The 18,238-nt window shown below is 43.0% G+C and overlaps 1 protein-coding gene across 12 annotated transcripts in view; it reads left to right on the forward strand.

The window, feature by feature from the left end:
* cep164 (centrosomal protein 164) overlaps positions 1 to 18,238 on the forward strand; it is a 167,186-nt gene that overhangs the window by 58,231 nt on the left and 90,717 nt on the right. For 11 of the 12 annotated variants that reach the window (XM_085967825.1, XM_085967831.1, XM_085967834.1 and 8 more), the window contains 3 exons: positions 8,973 to 9,140; positions 11,096 to 11,209; positions 12,452 to 12,529. In XM_085967825.1, the coding sequence (XP_085823951.1) occupies positions 8,973 to 9,140; positions 11,096 to 11,209; positions 12,452 to 12,529 (360 nt within the window). The remainder of the gene's footprint in view (positions 1 to 8,972; positions 9,141 to 11,095; positions 11,210 to 12,451; positions 12,530 to 18,238) is intronic. The other variant, XM_085967836.1, reaches the window with a different exon arrangement.

The raw sequence follows: 18,238 nt of genomic DNA on the forward strand, positions 1-18,238 counted from the left end.
CCGAGGGGCAGCATGTAGATGAGAAATGGGGGGTGGGGGCACGGCGGCCTATGTTTCTGTGAACTGAGAGGAGTTATAAGACACTTGTAATTTTGAATGTTCAACCCAGTTTATACAAAGTATGTTGGCTTGTACTTTTAGTATACTATCGACCTTTCTGTTCCTTTTTTAAAAATCTGTAAATAAATCTGGGGAAGTAATTTTAGCCTGTGCACAGTGGTCGAGCGAGGTGACAGTTTTATGTCTTCAGAAAAATGCGATGAACTTCCCTCATTTTTCAGTAGCCAGTTTTCCACCTGGTGTGCTGCATTGTTGGTTCTAAACTGGGGCTCTGCCCACCCAGGCCTGGGCTACACAAACCTAGACCTGGTAAGAGAATCAAGACACCGATTTCAGTTCACAAGTGACTCTGTCTGCTTATGGAAACAGCAAACAAAAGAAAGGTGCTTGGTGGAGAGGGCGGAGGCAGTCGGAAGCAAGACTGACGCCCACTTTCCAGTACAGGCCACTGGATAGCAGTCGGGAGCTGATTTTTTGTTTTAATCTCCTCCTCTCTAGTTCAGGAGTTATAAGATCATTTGCAACACCCTTATGCCACCTTGGCTATCGCCTAACTCAAACCTGGCACCTGCCTTGGGTCTATATGGCTTAGTGTAACAGTGGGCGGTTTGTTTACCAAGCGAGCATTGAGAAACTGAAAATTAATCTGAAAGAATATTGCGAGAAATAACATTTCAGATTTGCACTATTGTAGTAAAGGATATCGGGAAGCAATCACTGTTCTAGTTAGTTTCCTGATACAGGCTCCAACAGTGCAATAAAGAACAAAACCCCTATTAAAGAAGTGCATGTTGCAGGAAATTATTATGGATTAAGGAATTATATCCAGTTTGTGTTTATTTCTCTGCGCCAGTACTCAATATCGCAGCAATTTAAGTGACTCTGAATGCTTCACAGATGCAGTGCGCAGATTACTTTTTTAAAATTCTCCTGAACTAAATCCCATAAATACACCAAATTCTTGTCTGTAAACCTGGAGTTGGGAAATAAAATTGGGGATTAACCCAGTATACTGATCTCTGACAAGATGATTGATATTTAAATGTCAGTCATGCTGTAAAATCCTTTCCTTATGCAAGCACGTATAAAACACAAAAGCTATATTGTCTTAATTGCACGGTGGAGAAAATGTGTTTATTAATAAAAAAAAATTATTGTGCTCTTTAATCACTGCGAAAGTGTTGAAATAAAATAATCAGAATCTTGTCTATAGAAAATATTTTCAGTGTTTGAAAATTATCCATATTATCAGCATAAATTAAAGTTTCAGCTTGATTAGGCATCATTAGTGCAGCATCATCAGACAGCATTAATCTCTCCGGTCTAGGCACTCGCTGCGCTGTTTCATAAATGGTGAGCCACAAAGCTGATGCAGTATGTCTAATAATACCTTGCTGCACCACACAGCAATTTGGGACCCTCGGCCAATCGAGAGTTTAGGACGAGGAGCGAGAGAGATCCTTCTCCATCTGCTCCCATCCCCCAAACACCATATATCCCAGGCTGCTTTCATGTGTCGTATGTTCTTTGTATGAAAATCTGCTATATTTTCCCCACAAAACAATTCTCTTTACTACTTCGTTTTCAGAGATTTTTTTTTTAAATTACACTTGTGTGCACTCTCATCACACGATGCTTTTGTGCTGCTTTTGTGTTTGTCATTTGACAGGAGAAACAGTGGTATGTTTGTAATAAAGAGGATTAAATTTGAACTAACCTATCAGCAGCAAGAACTTGGTTTCATTATGTAAGCTTTACAGCAAAAGCTGTGGATAGAGATGGCATGTTTGATAACCCTCTTTGTGTTTAGCAGAGCCATATTTTACTATCAATTAACCTTTACTATGTCCATGTGTATAAATGGAATTGCAATTAGATTAGAACAAGTGTTTTAGCTGCTGAAGGGTTAAAGTATTTGTACTCTGCCAGCTATGTGGAGCCTTTGCAACAGCATTCCTGAATGGAATCACACGTTTGTGTATTTGAGTTTAATTGAATTCAGTTTACTGTAATAAATAAGCCTTTGCTACCTGCTCTTCTAAGCACTTTAATTTTCTCAAATTTGTGATATCGTTGGTCACACGCTGTTCCCTGATCTGGAGGGCCTCTATGGGGCTGACTGCTAGCCAACACATGAGAGCAGACTCGTGTCTTTTTTAACTTTACTGATGGGTAGTGACTACCTTTAGCTCCTCCTGCTTATGATGTGACTAAGATGAGGACATTGCACATTTGGATGTAGCGAGCACGTGGCCTTCCACTTTGTGTAGTGGATTGAAATGCCAATCTCTTTTTAATTTAAAAAAAAAATGAGTGCACTTTGAGTTGCTGATTTTAGTTGAGCAAATCTTCAGACCTCAGCTGGCTAATTCTGCACTCGCCACTACATCACTCATCAAATCAAATACTTGGGTGTTTGATGAAGGAGGAACTTCTAACTGGGTTTAATGTAACTCCGTAGTCATTTTCAAAATAATGGTGTTGCAGTTTGGTAATTAAGAAAAATCCGTTGCTTCAATGATGCTGCAAATAGGGTCAGGGTGGCACACAATGTCCCTTTTAATTTGTTTTTGGGTGCGTGGCTCCTTTAAGGAGCGGCGCGGCCCATTCAAAATACTGAACCTGCGCGTTGTTTCCTATTTAAAAGCCAGTGAGCCGGCTGCGCGGGAGCTGCAGAGCGTTGTGGGGCCGCGCAGCTTAAAGGGAACATTGGTGACAGTGGTTTTACCTCGGGTTTGGATTTTAAATCCAGCCTGACTGATGGGGTGGAAGTTCCTTCTCCAGGTGGCTGCAAGACCCTTGTGTCAAATAAGTTTGGGTAGGCTCAACCCACTTCACAGAAAACTGTTCACAATTGGCAATCTCACTTGGAGAGGGCCACAAATCAATCTGGTGTAGGAAACGGAGTTTGCAGTGCTGTAGCGGGTGCTTCCGACACTGATGTTATGGCAGAGGTAGGGAAGCTTTATTCTGTATTTGGCCAGTGCTACACTTGATTTTTACACTGAAAGCCCAAACTGGGAAATTGTTCAATTTTCCACCTCTGACCTCCCTCACCAGGAGCCTAAATTTGGGGAATATTCTGCAAATGCAGCTTCACAAATGGAATAACTTTTTTTCAATTTTGTTTTTAAATTCCAAAACTGCAGGCAAAACTATTTAACAAGAAATTGCTGTTTGGATCTTGCATATTAGAAGAAGCTAAGTCTTGAAAGTGTGCCATATAATTAGGAACACCAGAACAGGATTAGGCCATTTAGCTCCTTGAGCCTGTTCCGCCATTCAGTGAGACCCTGGCTGATCTGCGACCTAACTCCATATACCCGATTTGCCCCATATCCCTTAATACCCTTTGGTTAACAAAAATCTATTAATCTCAGATCTAGCACCAATTGCCGTTGGCCGAAGAGAGTTCCAAACTTCTACCACCCTTTGTGTGTAGAAGCGTTTCCTAATTTCACTCCTGAAAGATCTGGCTCTAATTTTTAGACTAGCCCCCTAGTCCTAGACTCCCCAACCAGGGTAGATGGAGAGAAACTATTTCCGCTATCCGTTCTCCTTAATATCTTGACAACTTTGATCAAATCACCCCTTAACCATCTAAATTCCTAAATTTACTAAAATATGTAAGGACCTCATGAAATCTTTGTTTTCGGAGTCCTCGTTAACCAGACTCGATCATATAAAGTAATGTGCGATTAATATATGTCATGAGGATAAGATTCAGAATTAATCAGGAAAGTAGATGACAGAAACGCACCTACAGTCAGTGTGCAGGACTTCTGCAGTTGTTGCACCCCAATTGCCACCTCAACCGAGGCCAGCTGAATCAGACCAGAGATTGAATCTCAGCATATTTTAATATATACAATATGTAATGTGTATATATGTGCATATGACCGTGTACTCTCCTCTTTGACTTGACAAATGCAAACACTGATTTTAATGCAACACAATATATAGGAAATACTGAGCAGCAAGGAATGATTGCAGGAAAATAATCTCACTGGAATGTTCCAGTCATAAACTGCAAGAGCAAAGTTTGAGTGATTTATTGTCACATAAACGCAACAATCCGACTATAGATTAGAAATTACTGTTGGCAAAACCTTAATTAATTACATTCCAAGTCCATTATTTTGAATAGACTAACACCTTTGCGGACTGTGAAATGCCGTGCCTACATCATGCAAGCGCATTATATCTTTTGTTGTCAACAGTAAGTTCTAGCCTTACAGCTTCCCTGATAGTCTAGCTAGTGGGCAAAAGCAATCCCTGGTGTATCAATAAGCCAAGCAGGCCAGAAGGTCCCCAGGCTCAGTTTCAAACTGTGGGGATCTCTGCAAGGGGCAGTCGCTGGGGCAATCTAGTTGACCTCAGTGCCCCTGAGGATAAATCAGCCAGCAGTCCTGCACCTGATTGATATACAGTGACCCTTCCTGGAACGTGCAATTGTGTAGACATTGGGTGAAGGCAAGGTCCATCTTGGCTGTGATTGTTTCTGGCATTCACTGTCTCAGTCTCTACATGAAAACCCTCTAGAGGGATATAAAACATTAAGTGAAATAGAAACGGTTACTCCAGAGCACTATTTTAAGTTGCACCACACTTGCAGGGCAAGGGGTCAAAGTTGTAAGCGGCAAGTTGAGGGCTGATGTCGGGAAGCACTGGAATGACATTCTGGGTAAGGTATTGGAGGCAAAATTCTGGAATCATTCAAGAGGACTTAAATGCTGTGATTGGGAGGAGAGATGTAGATTTCTATGCTAGACGTACTGAATGGCCTCTCTCTCATCTGTGGCTGTCTTTCTGAAGAACATAGATGAGAGACTGGAGGGCTGTTGGTGTCCATTGAATGTTATTGATACAAGAGTCCTGAAGCTCTGGCCATCATGATGTGGGGCAGGCTTGATGGACTAGCTGTCTTTTCCAGCCCGTCAATTTTGTATGTTCGTAAGAGTCAATGCCTTCAACAACAACAACTTGTATTTATATAACGCCGTTAATGTAGTAAAACGTCCCAAGGCGCTTCATAGCACGTTATAAAACAAAATTTGGCACTGAGCATTTAAGGAGAAATTAGGGCAGATGACCAAAAGCTTGGTCAACGAGGTAGGTTTTAAAGAGCATCTTTAAAATTTGTAATAAAGCTCCGAAAACATCAAGTGATGATTAAAGGGCGACTAACTTCAACCTCCCGATAATAACTCCGTTTCACCTCTATCTTCTGGTGGCTTCCATGCTTGGTGAGACCTGTGCGGCCGCCCATATTCACGAGTTCAAGATCTACCCAGTCCTCCCTAACATCTGAGTTCCTTGGCCTGTGATGATTTGCTGGACTTCACCCCCATGGAATCAGTTCCACTCTTTACTCCACATTTTCTCCCTTGAAGGTGCTGACTCTCCTGGGGGACTGTACCTCACCCAAGTTACCTTTCTTTCATATGTAAGCCCAGACAGTGAATGTCAGACGATTCCAGCCACGAAGGCACGACAGCTGAACCTGATCCTACACTCCTCCAACACTGCACTTTCCAGTTGTGAATACTGAATAATGATCAGGGTTGGAACCCCTGGCTAATCTCATTCCCCCACCAACCCGAAAGGGATGAGGCCAGTTGCAGGGCCCCTATAGCCACCTCCCGTGAGTGAGGCCAGCTTTAAAAAAAAAATTAGTTCTTGAGATATGGGTGTCGCTGGCAAGGCCAGCATTTATTGCCCATCCCTAATTGCCCTTGAGAAGGTGGTGGTGAGCCGCCTTCTTGAACACCTGCAGTCCGTGTGGTGAAGGTACTCTCACAGTGCTGTTAGGGAGGGAGTTCCAGGATTTTGACCCAGCGACGATGAACCAACGACGATATATTTCCAAGTTAGGATGGTGTGTGACTAGAAGGGGAACTTGGAGGTGATGGTGTTCCCATGCCTGCTAGGTGGAAAGCTAACTCCAATCAGAGGTTGAACTTCCACATATTTAATACTGCAGCATCACTCTTTTGAATAATAAAATGAAGTCTAACCCTTTATTGTCTAAGGGAGATATGTTTTCTGTAATGATATCAGCAAATAGTGATGGTATTTGCCTGTTTGATTATTATGCCTTACCAGCATATTTGCCTGTTTGATTATTTATGCCTTACCAGCAGAGGGCATGTGAGAGAGGCAGAGTAGTTTCGTTTTGGATGGATCTCTAAGATGGTGTCTCCTGTAAAGCAGTTAACTTACTTGAACACACTTTAGATTAAAAGACATACTCTTTCATCAATGTGTCGTCATTGAACCCACGTACAAAACAATACATTTTCAACTGGTGTTTTTCCACTGCTGGCAGTTGTTATGCCAACATCAATGTCCAGCTTCATTTAGCCGACTCATAATCACATCCTAATGTGCAGCTTAAATTTGCAATATTAGCACTGCAAGATTGCAGGAACTTAATATGCAGTAAATTAATGGGAAATGATGCTGTTCGATGTATAATATATAAGACAAATTTCAAAAAGTCTGCCACAAGAAATATTGTACTGCAGTATTTTAATGGATTGACCGAATGTTCAGCTCTGAGTAATACATTGCCTACCCTTGTAATTAATGATCAGACCTTCTAACTCCATCCCTCTCTACACAACTTTGTATGCATCTTTCTGGGTTATACACTTATGAGGAGTACTTGTAAAAAATGCTGCAATGCATCAACCTACTTCGAAAATGCTCCTTTGGCTTCCTCAATGACAAAGCAAGTTAACCCAGTACGTGGCTGAGCCCCACAGAGCACAAAAGCCTCAAGTCCCGTCCCTGTCTGTGCTGAGGTAACTAGTCTCCCCTGAGGCAATGGTAAGGGGGGCTGGAATGAGCTTCAGCACCTCCAGATTAGGGAGAGGGAAATCAAGGAGCAATTCTGCTGCTGACTGCTATCCATGGAGCACCTCTGTGTGTATGTTAGACAAGAGCATGATCAGGTTCAGCTCTGACTCCCCTTTCCCCTGTGTCTGAATAGCTTGCTGATGCTTGCTGTCGAGGCTCCATATGAAAGGTACCAAATGCTCCTTGGTGCAATTAGGCTGATACCCCAGCAGGAAGCCAATGTCTTTGGATGGCGAGGGGAGGGGGGGCGTAGGAGCAAATTGGCAAGTACTGAAAAGATAGTTAGCAAATTGATGTTCCAGCGTGGTGGGCAAATCTGGTAGCACGTTGGTTTATAGCCACATAAATAAATCTGAAATAAAAACAGAAAATGCTGGAAATACTCAGCAGGTCAGGCAGCATCTGTGGAGAGAGAAACAGAGTTAACGTTTCAGGTCGATGACCCTTCGTCAGAGTGAATTCTAAATCTTCATTACGCTGTGAGGTGAGGCCTGGTATCCCTCTACAAAGGAGCAACACGAGAGTCTAATTGTGCAGGCTATGGAGAGGCATTGAAGCAGACTTGGGAGTATGGCTCCTCTCACCCCCTCTTCCTGCTGGTAGTGGTGATTATGAGGGCCTGGAGGAGAGGAAGAAAAGAAAATGCCTTTAAAATGACCAAAAGAAAAGTGCAGATATGAAATACCACAAAGAAGTTTTTGTACGAGCACACCTGACTATCCGTTTGTGAATAATGAGGTGTTGCAGTGACCCATTTGGATGATCAATTAGCAGATTAACATTCGCAAAGATTAAAAATTGAGGACATTAATCTGTCGCATGAGCGTACATCCTGTGTGTGGACTACATAACTACACACTGAAAGCAAAAATGGTTCTTTAGACACATACTTCAGTTTTTGCTGGCAGTTTTCCATTTCATAATAAAAAGTTGTTAAACAAAAGAAAAAGTACTGCAGATGCCAGAAATCCAAAACAAAAGCAGAAGATACTGGAAACGGTCAGCGGAGAGAACAGATGAGCTAACATTTGGGTTTTTATCAATTATACGGTAGCCACTGATCGCAGATTGGTCGTTACTGTGCGCATTTACAGCCAGCATACCTTGTGTATACTGTCAGGCTGCGATTTAGACAGTGGGAATCAGGATAGACTTACTGCACAAGTGTGCAGAGCTCCAATTCTGGAAGTTGAATTTCAAATGTATTGCGAGCAATGTTCCCTGTAAGCTGAGCTTTGTTCTGCGCGGCCGGTTTCTTTTAATGCGCGGTCCCTTTAAATTTCTGCGCATGCGCGGTATTTACAATGGAGAAGCTGGTGAGCGACCTGCGCGGGACCCTTCTCATTACTGCGCGGCCGTGCAGCTTAGAGGGAACATTGATTGAGAGTGCGGGTAGGAACACACCCGCACACTCACTAAATAAGCAATGGGTAGCTTCAGAAAAGTGTCCAGGAGGTCCAATAGACCTCTCGAGCACTTTTAAGATGACTTGATACCGCACTAGAGTTGTAGCTCATGCAGTGCCAGATCGAAGCAATCTGAGACGAACTGCTCTGGTGGTTTCCCACTCAGCCCCTCAGTCCAGAACCCAATTTCAGAATTCTACTTTAGTGTTGAAGTTGCAGTATAAATGCACCCTTAAAAGCAGGATCAGGCTCTGCTGTGATTCCCCGTGTGGTTGACTAGCCTTCTAACATCCACTGTCTAGGCTCCCTATGAATAATGGGTACTGGGGTGGGTTCTTGGAAAGCTGTCTGCTTGCACACTTGGAATCGTACCCCAGCAAAAGTTAGCAAGTTCAGACAAAGTTGGGAGAAATTTAAGCGGGAGGGAAAAAGCCTCTCGCTGGTTGTTACAGGCTTAACACACAAATCTTCCAGAGAAGTCAGTGGGGGGTACCATTTCCTTTAACAGCATTCTCGCTTTAATGCATGTTTACCAGGAAATATACTTCACAAAGTAGACTCTTTTATAAGCCACCGCAAGTCAATTTTGTGCTATTAAAATGGATGCAACGTTGTGACCCATGTTTCTATCTCTGTCTTTCTCAGGCACTGAGTTTACCACCGACTCTTGTTCAGGCACCTCAAGGAGGCCTTGCTCCCCTACGTGGCCTTGGGGAGTTCCCAGCAAGTACACACTATGGTTCATTGGGCAATCCATCTGTACCTACTGGGGGACTGATGAAGAGTTCTCTGAGAAGCTCTGCCACATTCGGGGTAATGGAAACTTCAGTTTATACAGAAGGCTGATTTTATTTCGCCTTTATAATTGTAAATTGAAATTGACTATGAATGCTACCCATAATGAGATTCAGCAGATGAATGATCAAACGTTAAATGGACTGACTAGTGACCAATAAAAGATATCGGTTCCTCCCTAGCTTCAAATCCCTACATGGCCTCGCCCCTCCCTACCTCTGTAATCTCCTGTAGCCCCACAGTCTCCTGAGATATCTGCGTTCCTCTAATTCTGGCCTCTTGAGGATCCCTGATTTTAATCGCTCCACCATTGGTGGCCGTGCCTTCTGCTGCCAAGACCCTAAGCTCTGGAATTCCCTCCATACCTCTCTACCTCTCTTTCCTCTTTTAAGACGCTCCTTAAAACCTACCTCTTTGACCCAGCTTTTGGTCATCGGCCCTAATTTCTCCTTATGTGACTCGATCAAATTTTGTTTTATAACGCTCCTATGAAGTGCCTTCGGATGTTTTACTACACTTAAGGCGCTATATCAATACAAGTTGTTGTTATTGGCGTCATTGTCAAGGACAACAATTTGATTCATCCAACGTGAAAAGGTTCAAATGTACCATCCCCATCTTTCTTTCCTTCACTCTTAACCTGGTAGTCAATGAAAGATAGTTGTGAAGTCAGGACTGCATCTCAAAACCAAATGGTTGCAGCAAATTGTAATTATCATCTTAGTTTTGTCTTCTGCCCCTTTCTATTTTATATGAATTTTTCTTCCTTTTTCCTGTTAATTTTCTTCTCTTCCCTAATCCTGCAGGCATTGCCTCCTTGTTGGGATACATTTCACAGGTGCCAGTCACGCTCCAACACCTCACTCGCGGCCATTCATCATGTGTGAGGCTAGACGGTGAGCGTTGGCAGGTATTTACCAACAGGTGGCATCACAGCTGAGTCCGTTCTTGTCTTCAGCATGTATGCAATTTTCCAGCAGGGAGCACAGGATATTGAAAGTGGAATCCTTGCTGATTTGTCCCTATCTACCTTGGAGGCTAATTATAGCAAACTCCTTTACTGCCATCCAATTGAGACAAGCTGTCTCCGCACTGACCAAAGATCAAACCTTCGTAGTCTAAGTGGCTCAGGTGTTCCTCTCCTTCATCAGCATTATCCATTTCTTAAATAAAATGTGCGTATATTTTTATTTAAATTCTGAGTATTAATGATCGCATCACAGGAACTCTCTTGGAACGCTCACTGAGCCCTGCAGTGTGAGGAAGCTGAATGAACAGACACAATGGAAATGTTGCACTCACTAAAAAATAGTATCTATTGTTATTTAGGTTCTCGTAAATGGTCAACTTCTAGCTTGTGAAGGGCAAGTTTAGGGCAAACACCAGGAAGTTATTTTTTTTCTTTACACAGAGGGTCGTCAACAGATTGTAAGAAAGGATGGTTGAGGCTAGGATGCTGTATTTATTTAACAAGCAGCTGGCTGCGAAAATGGAAATATGTGATAGGATTATTAAACTGGAAGGTTTGCGATCAAATGGCCACAGAGCTTTTTTTCATCCGAATGGACATAGTACAAAAATTTCACACGCTTGCCATTACACTGAAGTGATGCAACTGATGAAGTTCTAAGATGTGATGTGTTCAGTATTAGAGCTGATGGCTTGTAGGGATTTGTAGTCTCCAATTTGATGCTGGTTTTTCTGTTGTAATTTAACAAAATATTAAGCAGAAGTCCTAAAACTGCTGGCACAGCCGTTGGTTTTCACCGCTGGGTTCTTCACTCAGTCATGTTCTCCCAAGTATAGAAATGATGTAACTTCAGTACAAATAAAAACTGGGTCTGTGCTGACATCTGGCGTGAAATTACATATTTTGAATATAAAAGTAATCTTATTTTTATCAAAATGTTTCCCTATTTCAGCACAGTTATTACGTGTCTAATAACTATTTCCTTTTTTTGTGGGGGGTAAAGATCCCTAAAACAGGTGGCCTTACAAAAAGTCTTCTGGGAGCAAAGCACGACGAGAAGATCTCCCTGAACCTAGCGGACCTCAGTGAAGATGATGAGGACCTGAGTGGAGAGAAGGTAGATACGGTAGTCTACAATACTAAACTAGCAGTCCAGAAGTGATGAGTTCCATTCCTGCAATGGCAAGTTGTGAAATTAAATTGAATGACTTTGGTCATTTGTGAACTGGCACCAGAAAAATTACCATGAAAGCGGCCAGAATGTCATTAAAAACCCAACTTGTTCACCAGTGTCCTTCAGGGAAGGTAGCCTGCCACCCCTACCCAGGCTGGCCTACATGTGACTCTAGTTGACTCTCGATACCCTATGAAGTGGCCCAACCAGCTGTAAAAACAAGTCACTCATGAAAAGAGTCCACTGTCACTCAAGGCAATTTGGGATGGGTAATAAATGCAGCTTTACGAGCATCGCCCAAATCCCCAAGAACAATTTTTTTTAAAGGGTACATTTAGTGGAAATATAGAGGCAGACATCCAAACTAGGGCCCTTGTCCCCAATGGGTCTGTGTGGGGTTCGCACGAAGGTCACAAGAGCATGTGGGCCAGGCATACTGCATGTTGCAAGCACACAATGCCTTCAGTATGCTGTGTTCAATTTTTTTGTGTTTTTCTGTATTTGTTAACTTACTAACACATTATTTCTGTTATTTTATGCAAACTAAAAGTTTCCAGACTTTTCCTTTGGATAGATGATAACTCTGTTCCGTCTGCCGGAGGTGCCTGGGAATATGCCAATCTTTACGGGGGGGGGGCTCTCCCACATGGAAAATTAAAAAGACTATTCTCATCAGTCTTTAGAAAAATTGGGAAGAGAAGTGGCAGTCTAAGGTCACTTGGGATTAAGTTCTGTGCCACATATAGGTAATTGGTCTTGTATTATTTTGCCACTGGACCCTGTGACAATAGCATGCCTTGATCAGACAGTTCTTATGAAAATGGGATTGTTGCATGATGTTTCTGAATATTAATATCAAATACATTATTTCTGCAGTATTGGGTTGATATGCCTTGGGATGGCACTTGTAGACAAAAATAGCATCTTTCCAGCTGATTTCATGAAAAAGTGGCTTGCCTGTTGCTGCTTAGCTCCTTGTTATTGCCTGAGAGAACACTTATTTTTACCTAGAAATACCATTTAATGGCATATTTCATTTAACAAATAGATTACAGTTTAATAGGAACTTTGATGAATGTACTGCTGTAACTCTCTGCTTGGACAAGGTACTGGTATGGAATTGCTGGTTTCTTGGAGGACTTCAGAATTAATAAACAATGCCGTACAAATCGTTTATTCCCACAGAGTGCTCCCGATACCGCTCAGCTGATGAAAAACCTGCACATTGATGTGGGGACCCTGGGCGATGGTTTTGAATACGAGGTATGAGATTTTTTTTTTTTTTTGAAGCATGGTTACTCTCTCAACAAATAAATAAAATCTGATCTTGTTGCCATAAATCTAAATTTTTGTTTTGAAGTAAACTTGTGTGATTCATTTTAAAGTTGCAGCCCTTCCAAATTCACAGCCTGCGAAACTCTTAGAACATAAGGGATCTTGGGCAGATTTCAGTTGGGCTTGGAACCAGAACATTAATTTATTCAAAAGCACTGCACAATAACGACATCTAATACATACATAAAGCAATCCTTATTTTACCTCCCTTCCACTGTGGCTTTCTCCAACCTCTTGCCAACCCCTGCCTCTGCTTCTGAGCCCATTTCCGTTCTCGATCTGGTCCCTCATATAATTAAGTGCACGATTAATCTGTGGCAAGAATATTACACGAATGGTGAATTTGAAAAGACTGAATACAACTTTAACTGTAAATGGGAAACCGATGACTGGCAGTGTTACAAGGCAATAATTTACTTCAGCAGTACTGACGACGTCCTAAACCACAGGAGCACAACTTGAGTGCTTTATAAAAGTCAGCAAAACAGCAAGACTGAGCTGCTGCTTTCAACTTGTGGGAAGACATTTTGCCACTTTTAGAATAATGTATGCTGACAATCCTAATAATGTAAAGTTGTTTTTTTGTACTTAAAAAAAACTTGGAACAATCAAAGTTGAGTTAAGCAATGTTACTAACACAGCAGTGAGAATTTTGTGCTTAAAAAAACCCAGATAATTTGAATTAAGTGCTTTGAATTAAAAGGAGTAGACTGTAGTTTTTCTAAAATCTGTTAATCTTTTTTTAATTAATTGTACGTTAGGCGTGCTGAGTGCAGTAGAGATGTGGCACCATATACATTAAAAGGTAATAATGGAGACAATAATGATACAGGAGCTGAACACCGGCTTGACTTAGTAATATTATGTTACCAGATTTTTATTTGTTCCCCCGGAGCTGATTACTGGCTGCACTAGGGATAATTATTATAGCTACATATTAATTATAAAAGAATATTGTCTATTGAACCATTTTTATTGAAAAACTGTGAAAAATTTGTATTCTCAAATGGAAGCTTTAACGTGGGGTAAATATTTTAAAAGAATTTAAAAAAAAATCTTGAGCAGGATAGTGGGGAAGAGATTTCTGATTCACCAACTCACTCCATAAGCCTTGCTGTACTCAGTTTTGTAAAAGTAATGCAAATCGTAAAACTCATTAGACGCAGAGATAGACTTCAATTTTACCAAGATGTGAATATTTCCCTACGGTAAACACATGGTTGCCTACGGGGATTCTTTTTTTTCTCTCTCGCTGTGATCTTTCCTCGACCGAAGAAAACAGCGTTTGAGACTGAGTGCTTCCAGTAGGGGGCAGTAAAACGCAACTGAGCATCGTTGACCAGATCGGGGACGAGCTTAACCCAAACCGCTTTGAGAGTATAACATCTGTTGTTTGTGCTGCTCCTTATATCAAATGCAGAACAAAGTCCCATCATAATCAATATACTTTCGCTGTGATGTGCAGTGAAGTAAAGTTAATTATCACTTTCATTCAAATCACATGATTTTTTTTTGCTGACGGCAGCTGCCATGGCTGTGCATCATGGTAGCTGCCCTGTCTGTGCACGCCACTTTATATGTCATACGTCATTGGTTTGCAGTAGCCATGTCACCATTGGCCATGGATTATTTAGCACTGTAGATATCACTTCACATTTAAGTATTTATAGTGCCATTGTTCATGGCATAGAAAAAGGGGTACACTGTGTTTTAAGAATAGGAGTGACAGCTGTGGCGCAGTGGGTAGCACTCTCTCCTCGGAGTCAGAAGGTTGTGGGTTCAAGTCCCACTCCAGAGACTTGAGCACAAAAATCTAGGCTGACATTCCAGTGCAGTGCTGAGGGAGCGCTGCACTGTCGGAGGTACCGTCTTTCGGATGAGATGTTAAACCGAGGCCCTGCCTGCTCTCTCAGGTGGACATAAAAGATCCCAGGGCACTATTTCGAAGAGGAGCAGTGGGGAGTTCTCCCCGGTGTCCTGGCCGATATTTATCCCTCAATCAACATCACCAAAAAAAAACCGCAGATTATCTGGGTCATTATCACATTGCTGTTTGTGGGAGCTTGCTGTGTGCAAATTGGCTGTTGCGTTTCCTACATTATAACAGTGACTACACTTCAAAGCGCTTTGGGACGTCCGGTGGTTGTGAAAGGCGCTGTAGAAATGCAAATCATCTTTTTTAACAATTGGTGCATCTTGAAGTTCAGATGATCTTGATAAATCACTTGAGCCCTTCAATATGTTGCTTGTCTTATAAGACACTGCAGTTTGTATCTTGTCCTATATGTACTTCTAGTACTTGCCTTCCTCCCTTTGGCTCCTCATATTTTGTATTCCTGCTCCACGCTATCCTTTGGTCTTGTGCTTAAAAGGGGAAGGAAATTCTAGGGGAGTACTCTTTATTTAAAATACTCCCCTACTTTACAGAGAAAAACATATTTTTTAAATGTTACTTTTATGCCCAGTTGGGCCTGACTCCCTGGCGAGCATTCTGTGCTGCTACTAACAGTCTCACATGTATCTTGGAGCAGCTCTACTGGAAGCAATAGGACTGCGACTGGTCTTGTTGCATCTCTCCCCACATTCAAAATCGTCCTTAAAATCTACCTCTCTGATGGTAACTTTGGCCAGCTCTCCTAATTTCCTCCTCTTACTCCTTCTCAGGTCTGACCCCTAACTGTGAAGTGCCTTGGGAAACTTGGCTACATTGCAGGCACTACATAAATGCATGTTGTTTTTGTGGTGGTGATGACATTGGAAAACCATGCTACCGACTGTGTACTCTTCTCCAGCCAGCAATCTCAAATATTCTAGACGCTGCTCTTGGAATGGTGGTGGTCTTAGTTGTTTCCAATGGAGTTTCTTTGGGACACACAGGGATGCGCCCAGTGCCAGTGTCATCATGGAGTGGCCTAGAAAGGAGAGAGGGTAGACATGAGGGACCCTAGTAAAATTGATGGGCTAGAAATTCAGTAAGGCCCCGCCAGCTTTGCGCCCAGTTACCGCCCAAAGGGGGCTTCTGCGCCAATAGAGGAGTTTGCGCTGATATTCAGCGCAGCGGTAATGGCGGCGGTAGCCGGTAGCGCTGCGCCGGCACCGATGACGTCATCGGTGTGTGCAGTGCCCCGGTTCCGCCCCGATACCGGCCCGACCCCCATATTTAGTTGCGGCCGCCTCTTCCGCAGTGGCCGCAAACAACGTTCTGCAACCGTGGCCGTCCTGCAGCCTTAGTGGCGCTAGTTAAGGCGGAGGTGCGGCCGGCCGCTTTTTCGGCGGCCGCCTGCCCGCACCTCCTTCCCCGGCCTCCTCCACCCCCCCCCCCCCCCCCCCCCCCCCCCCCCGCGGCATTGCCGGCTGCTTTCCGCGAGCCCGGCACTTCTCCGTGGTGCCGGGCTCATTTGCCGGCACTATCAAGCGGCGATCTCCCCGTTGCAGGCACCTCCCCCTTAAGAGAAGGAGGAGGCCTGCAGTACCGCAGCCTGCCGCTCCGCAGCGGGTGGCGCAGCGGCACCTACAGCGCTGAAATTCAGTTTCAGCGCCCCAAGCGGGGGCGGGCACACCCTGGAATAGCGCCCGGTTCCGACTTGGGGCGCAAAAACTGAATTTCTGACGGTCGCAACTGGCTCCGCGCGCAGCGCTAACTTTTGGGCGCAAGCGAGCTGGCGGGGCCTTACTGAATTTCTAGGCCGATGTTTTTAAAAAAAAAAAGTAAACCCAAATTTAGCTAAGCAGGGTGCAATCCACTCACAACAGATGCAGTGTCCAGACAGTTAGGTAAACCAGACAAACCACTTCCAGTAACACGTGTATATTTTTTAATTGCTTTCCTGAACAAGATTACTAGTTTATAAACCTCCTGCACAACCAGAGTATTTGTGGCTGTGTTTTCTGGCTTTCAAGGATTTGGGAGCCTCAGGAACATGGAGTTGATGAGATTCAGAAGAGCGTCATGTAGCCGATCAGTAAGGAGGATGAGGGTGAGATTTTGTTGTGTAAAGTTACATTGTGAAGAGATGACGCCTGGAGAGTGACTTGTTACTTTGGTGATCAATACTTCTAATCAAGCATCTTTCATTTGACATCGATTCCTTTAGATTAGGTCGTTCAGATAAATGGTGAGTGTAACCATAGCTCCAGTTAAGTCGAGATTGTTGGGGAGGCTGGAGAGTCTGTGGAGTCGGGGAGGATTCATTCTCATTGGATCTTTTATTATAACAAAAATGTATAATACTTCAGCCCTTTCAGAACATTTTCTCTCATTAGAAATCTCCCTAATACTGGAAATTACCTGATTTATCCCAGTTACAGCCAGCATCAGGTAAACTTGTCCAATCAGGTCTACACCAAGTAGTCCCTTATGAGTAGACTGCACTGTATACTATTGTCCTCTTTATAATTATAGAAGTGTTTGACCATTCCATTTTCTGTACAAAGCCTCAACAACTGGTGAGTGGCAAGTCATTTCTGAACTTTGTACCTATTGCTGGCCTGTGCATAACATGGTGTTCAAGGAAATTAATGGATGCTGAAACCATGTTGTGGCATTTATATAGCATCTTTGACATAGAAAACGTTGCAACCTGCTTCACAGAGGTGTGAGAGAAAAAACGCACACCAAACCAAAAGAGGAGAGTTTAGGAATGGTGATCAATAGCTTGGTCAAAGAAGTGGGTTTTAAGGAGGGTCTTAAAGGAGAGGCAAATTAATTTAGGGAGGGAATTCCAGACAATGGGATCTAGGTGACCGGAGGCACAGCCATCTGTGGTAGGGCGAAGGGACGGAGAGATGTACAAAATACCAGTCAGAGTTCAGAGGTGGATTGTAGGACTGGAGAAGATTACAGAGAGAGAGAGAGAGAGGGGAAGGCATTTAAACACAAGGATGAGAATTTTAAATTTGATGCACGTGTGGACCGGGAACCAATGTAGGTCATCAAGAACAGGCGCGATGGCTGAGCTGGCCTTGGTGCGGTATTGGTTATGGGCAGTAGAGTTGTGGATTAATTGAAGTTTATGGTGGGTGAAGAATGGGAGACCTGCCAGTAGAGCATTGCAGTAGTCGCATCGGGAGATGGCAAAGGCACAAAGGAAGTTTCAGTAGCAGATGGGCAAAGCTAAGATCAGAGGTGATGTTGCAGAGTTGGAAGTAGATGGTCTTTGTGCTGAAGAGGATATGTGATCAGAAGAATTTACATTGATATAGCACCTTTCATGTGATCAGCATGTCCTTCACAACCAATTAATTACTTTTGAAGTGTACTCTGATGTTTTAAGGTAAACACGGGTGCCAATTTAAACTGTTTCATTCTGTTTTTGTTTAGTCATATTGGAATTATACTACCCTAATGACTATGTGGTAAGTAATTATCTGAATCTCATTCATGAAGCCTCCGACTCTTAACCTAGTCAGGCAATGTGCAAACTCTTGCTTACCTGAGTTTTATTGGATTTCTAACCACGGTGGGAAGCGGAATAGCCAAACTGTACATCTTACTTTGACATAATGGTCTCATCATGGTATAGGATGGCTCATTTAAATTGTTGAGTTATCTTGAGTTGACCCACCAGCCTCGCTAAGAAGGATGGCGAGAAGCTTGAAAGGGGAGGGGCGGTAAGAGGGAATTGGGAGAAGGTCTGG

This window comes from Somniosus microcephalus, chromosome 26, assembly GCF_052327205.1.
Source record: "Somniosus microcephalus isolate GS21.2 chromosome 26, FLI_Smic_1.0, whole genome shotgun sequence".
In the NCBI taxonomy this organism is placed as follows: domain Eukaryota; kingdom Metazoa; phylum Chordata; class Chondrichthyes; order Squaliformes; family Somniosidae; genus Somniosus; species Somniosus microcephalus.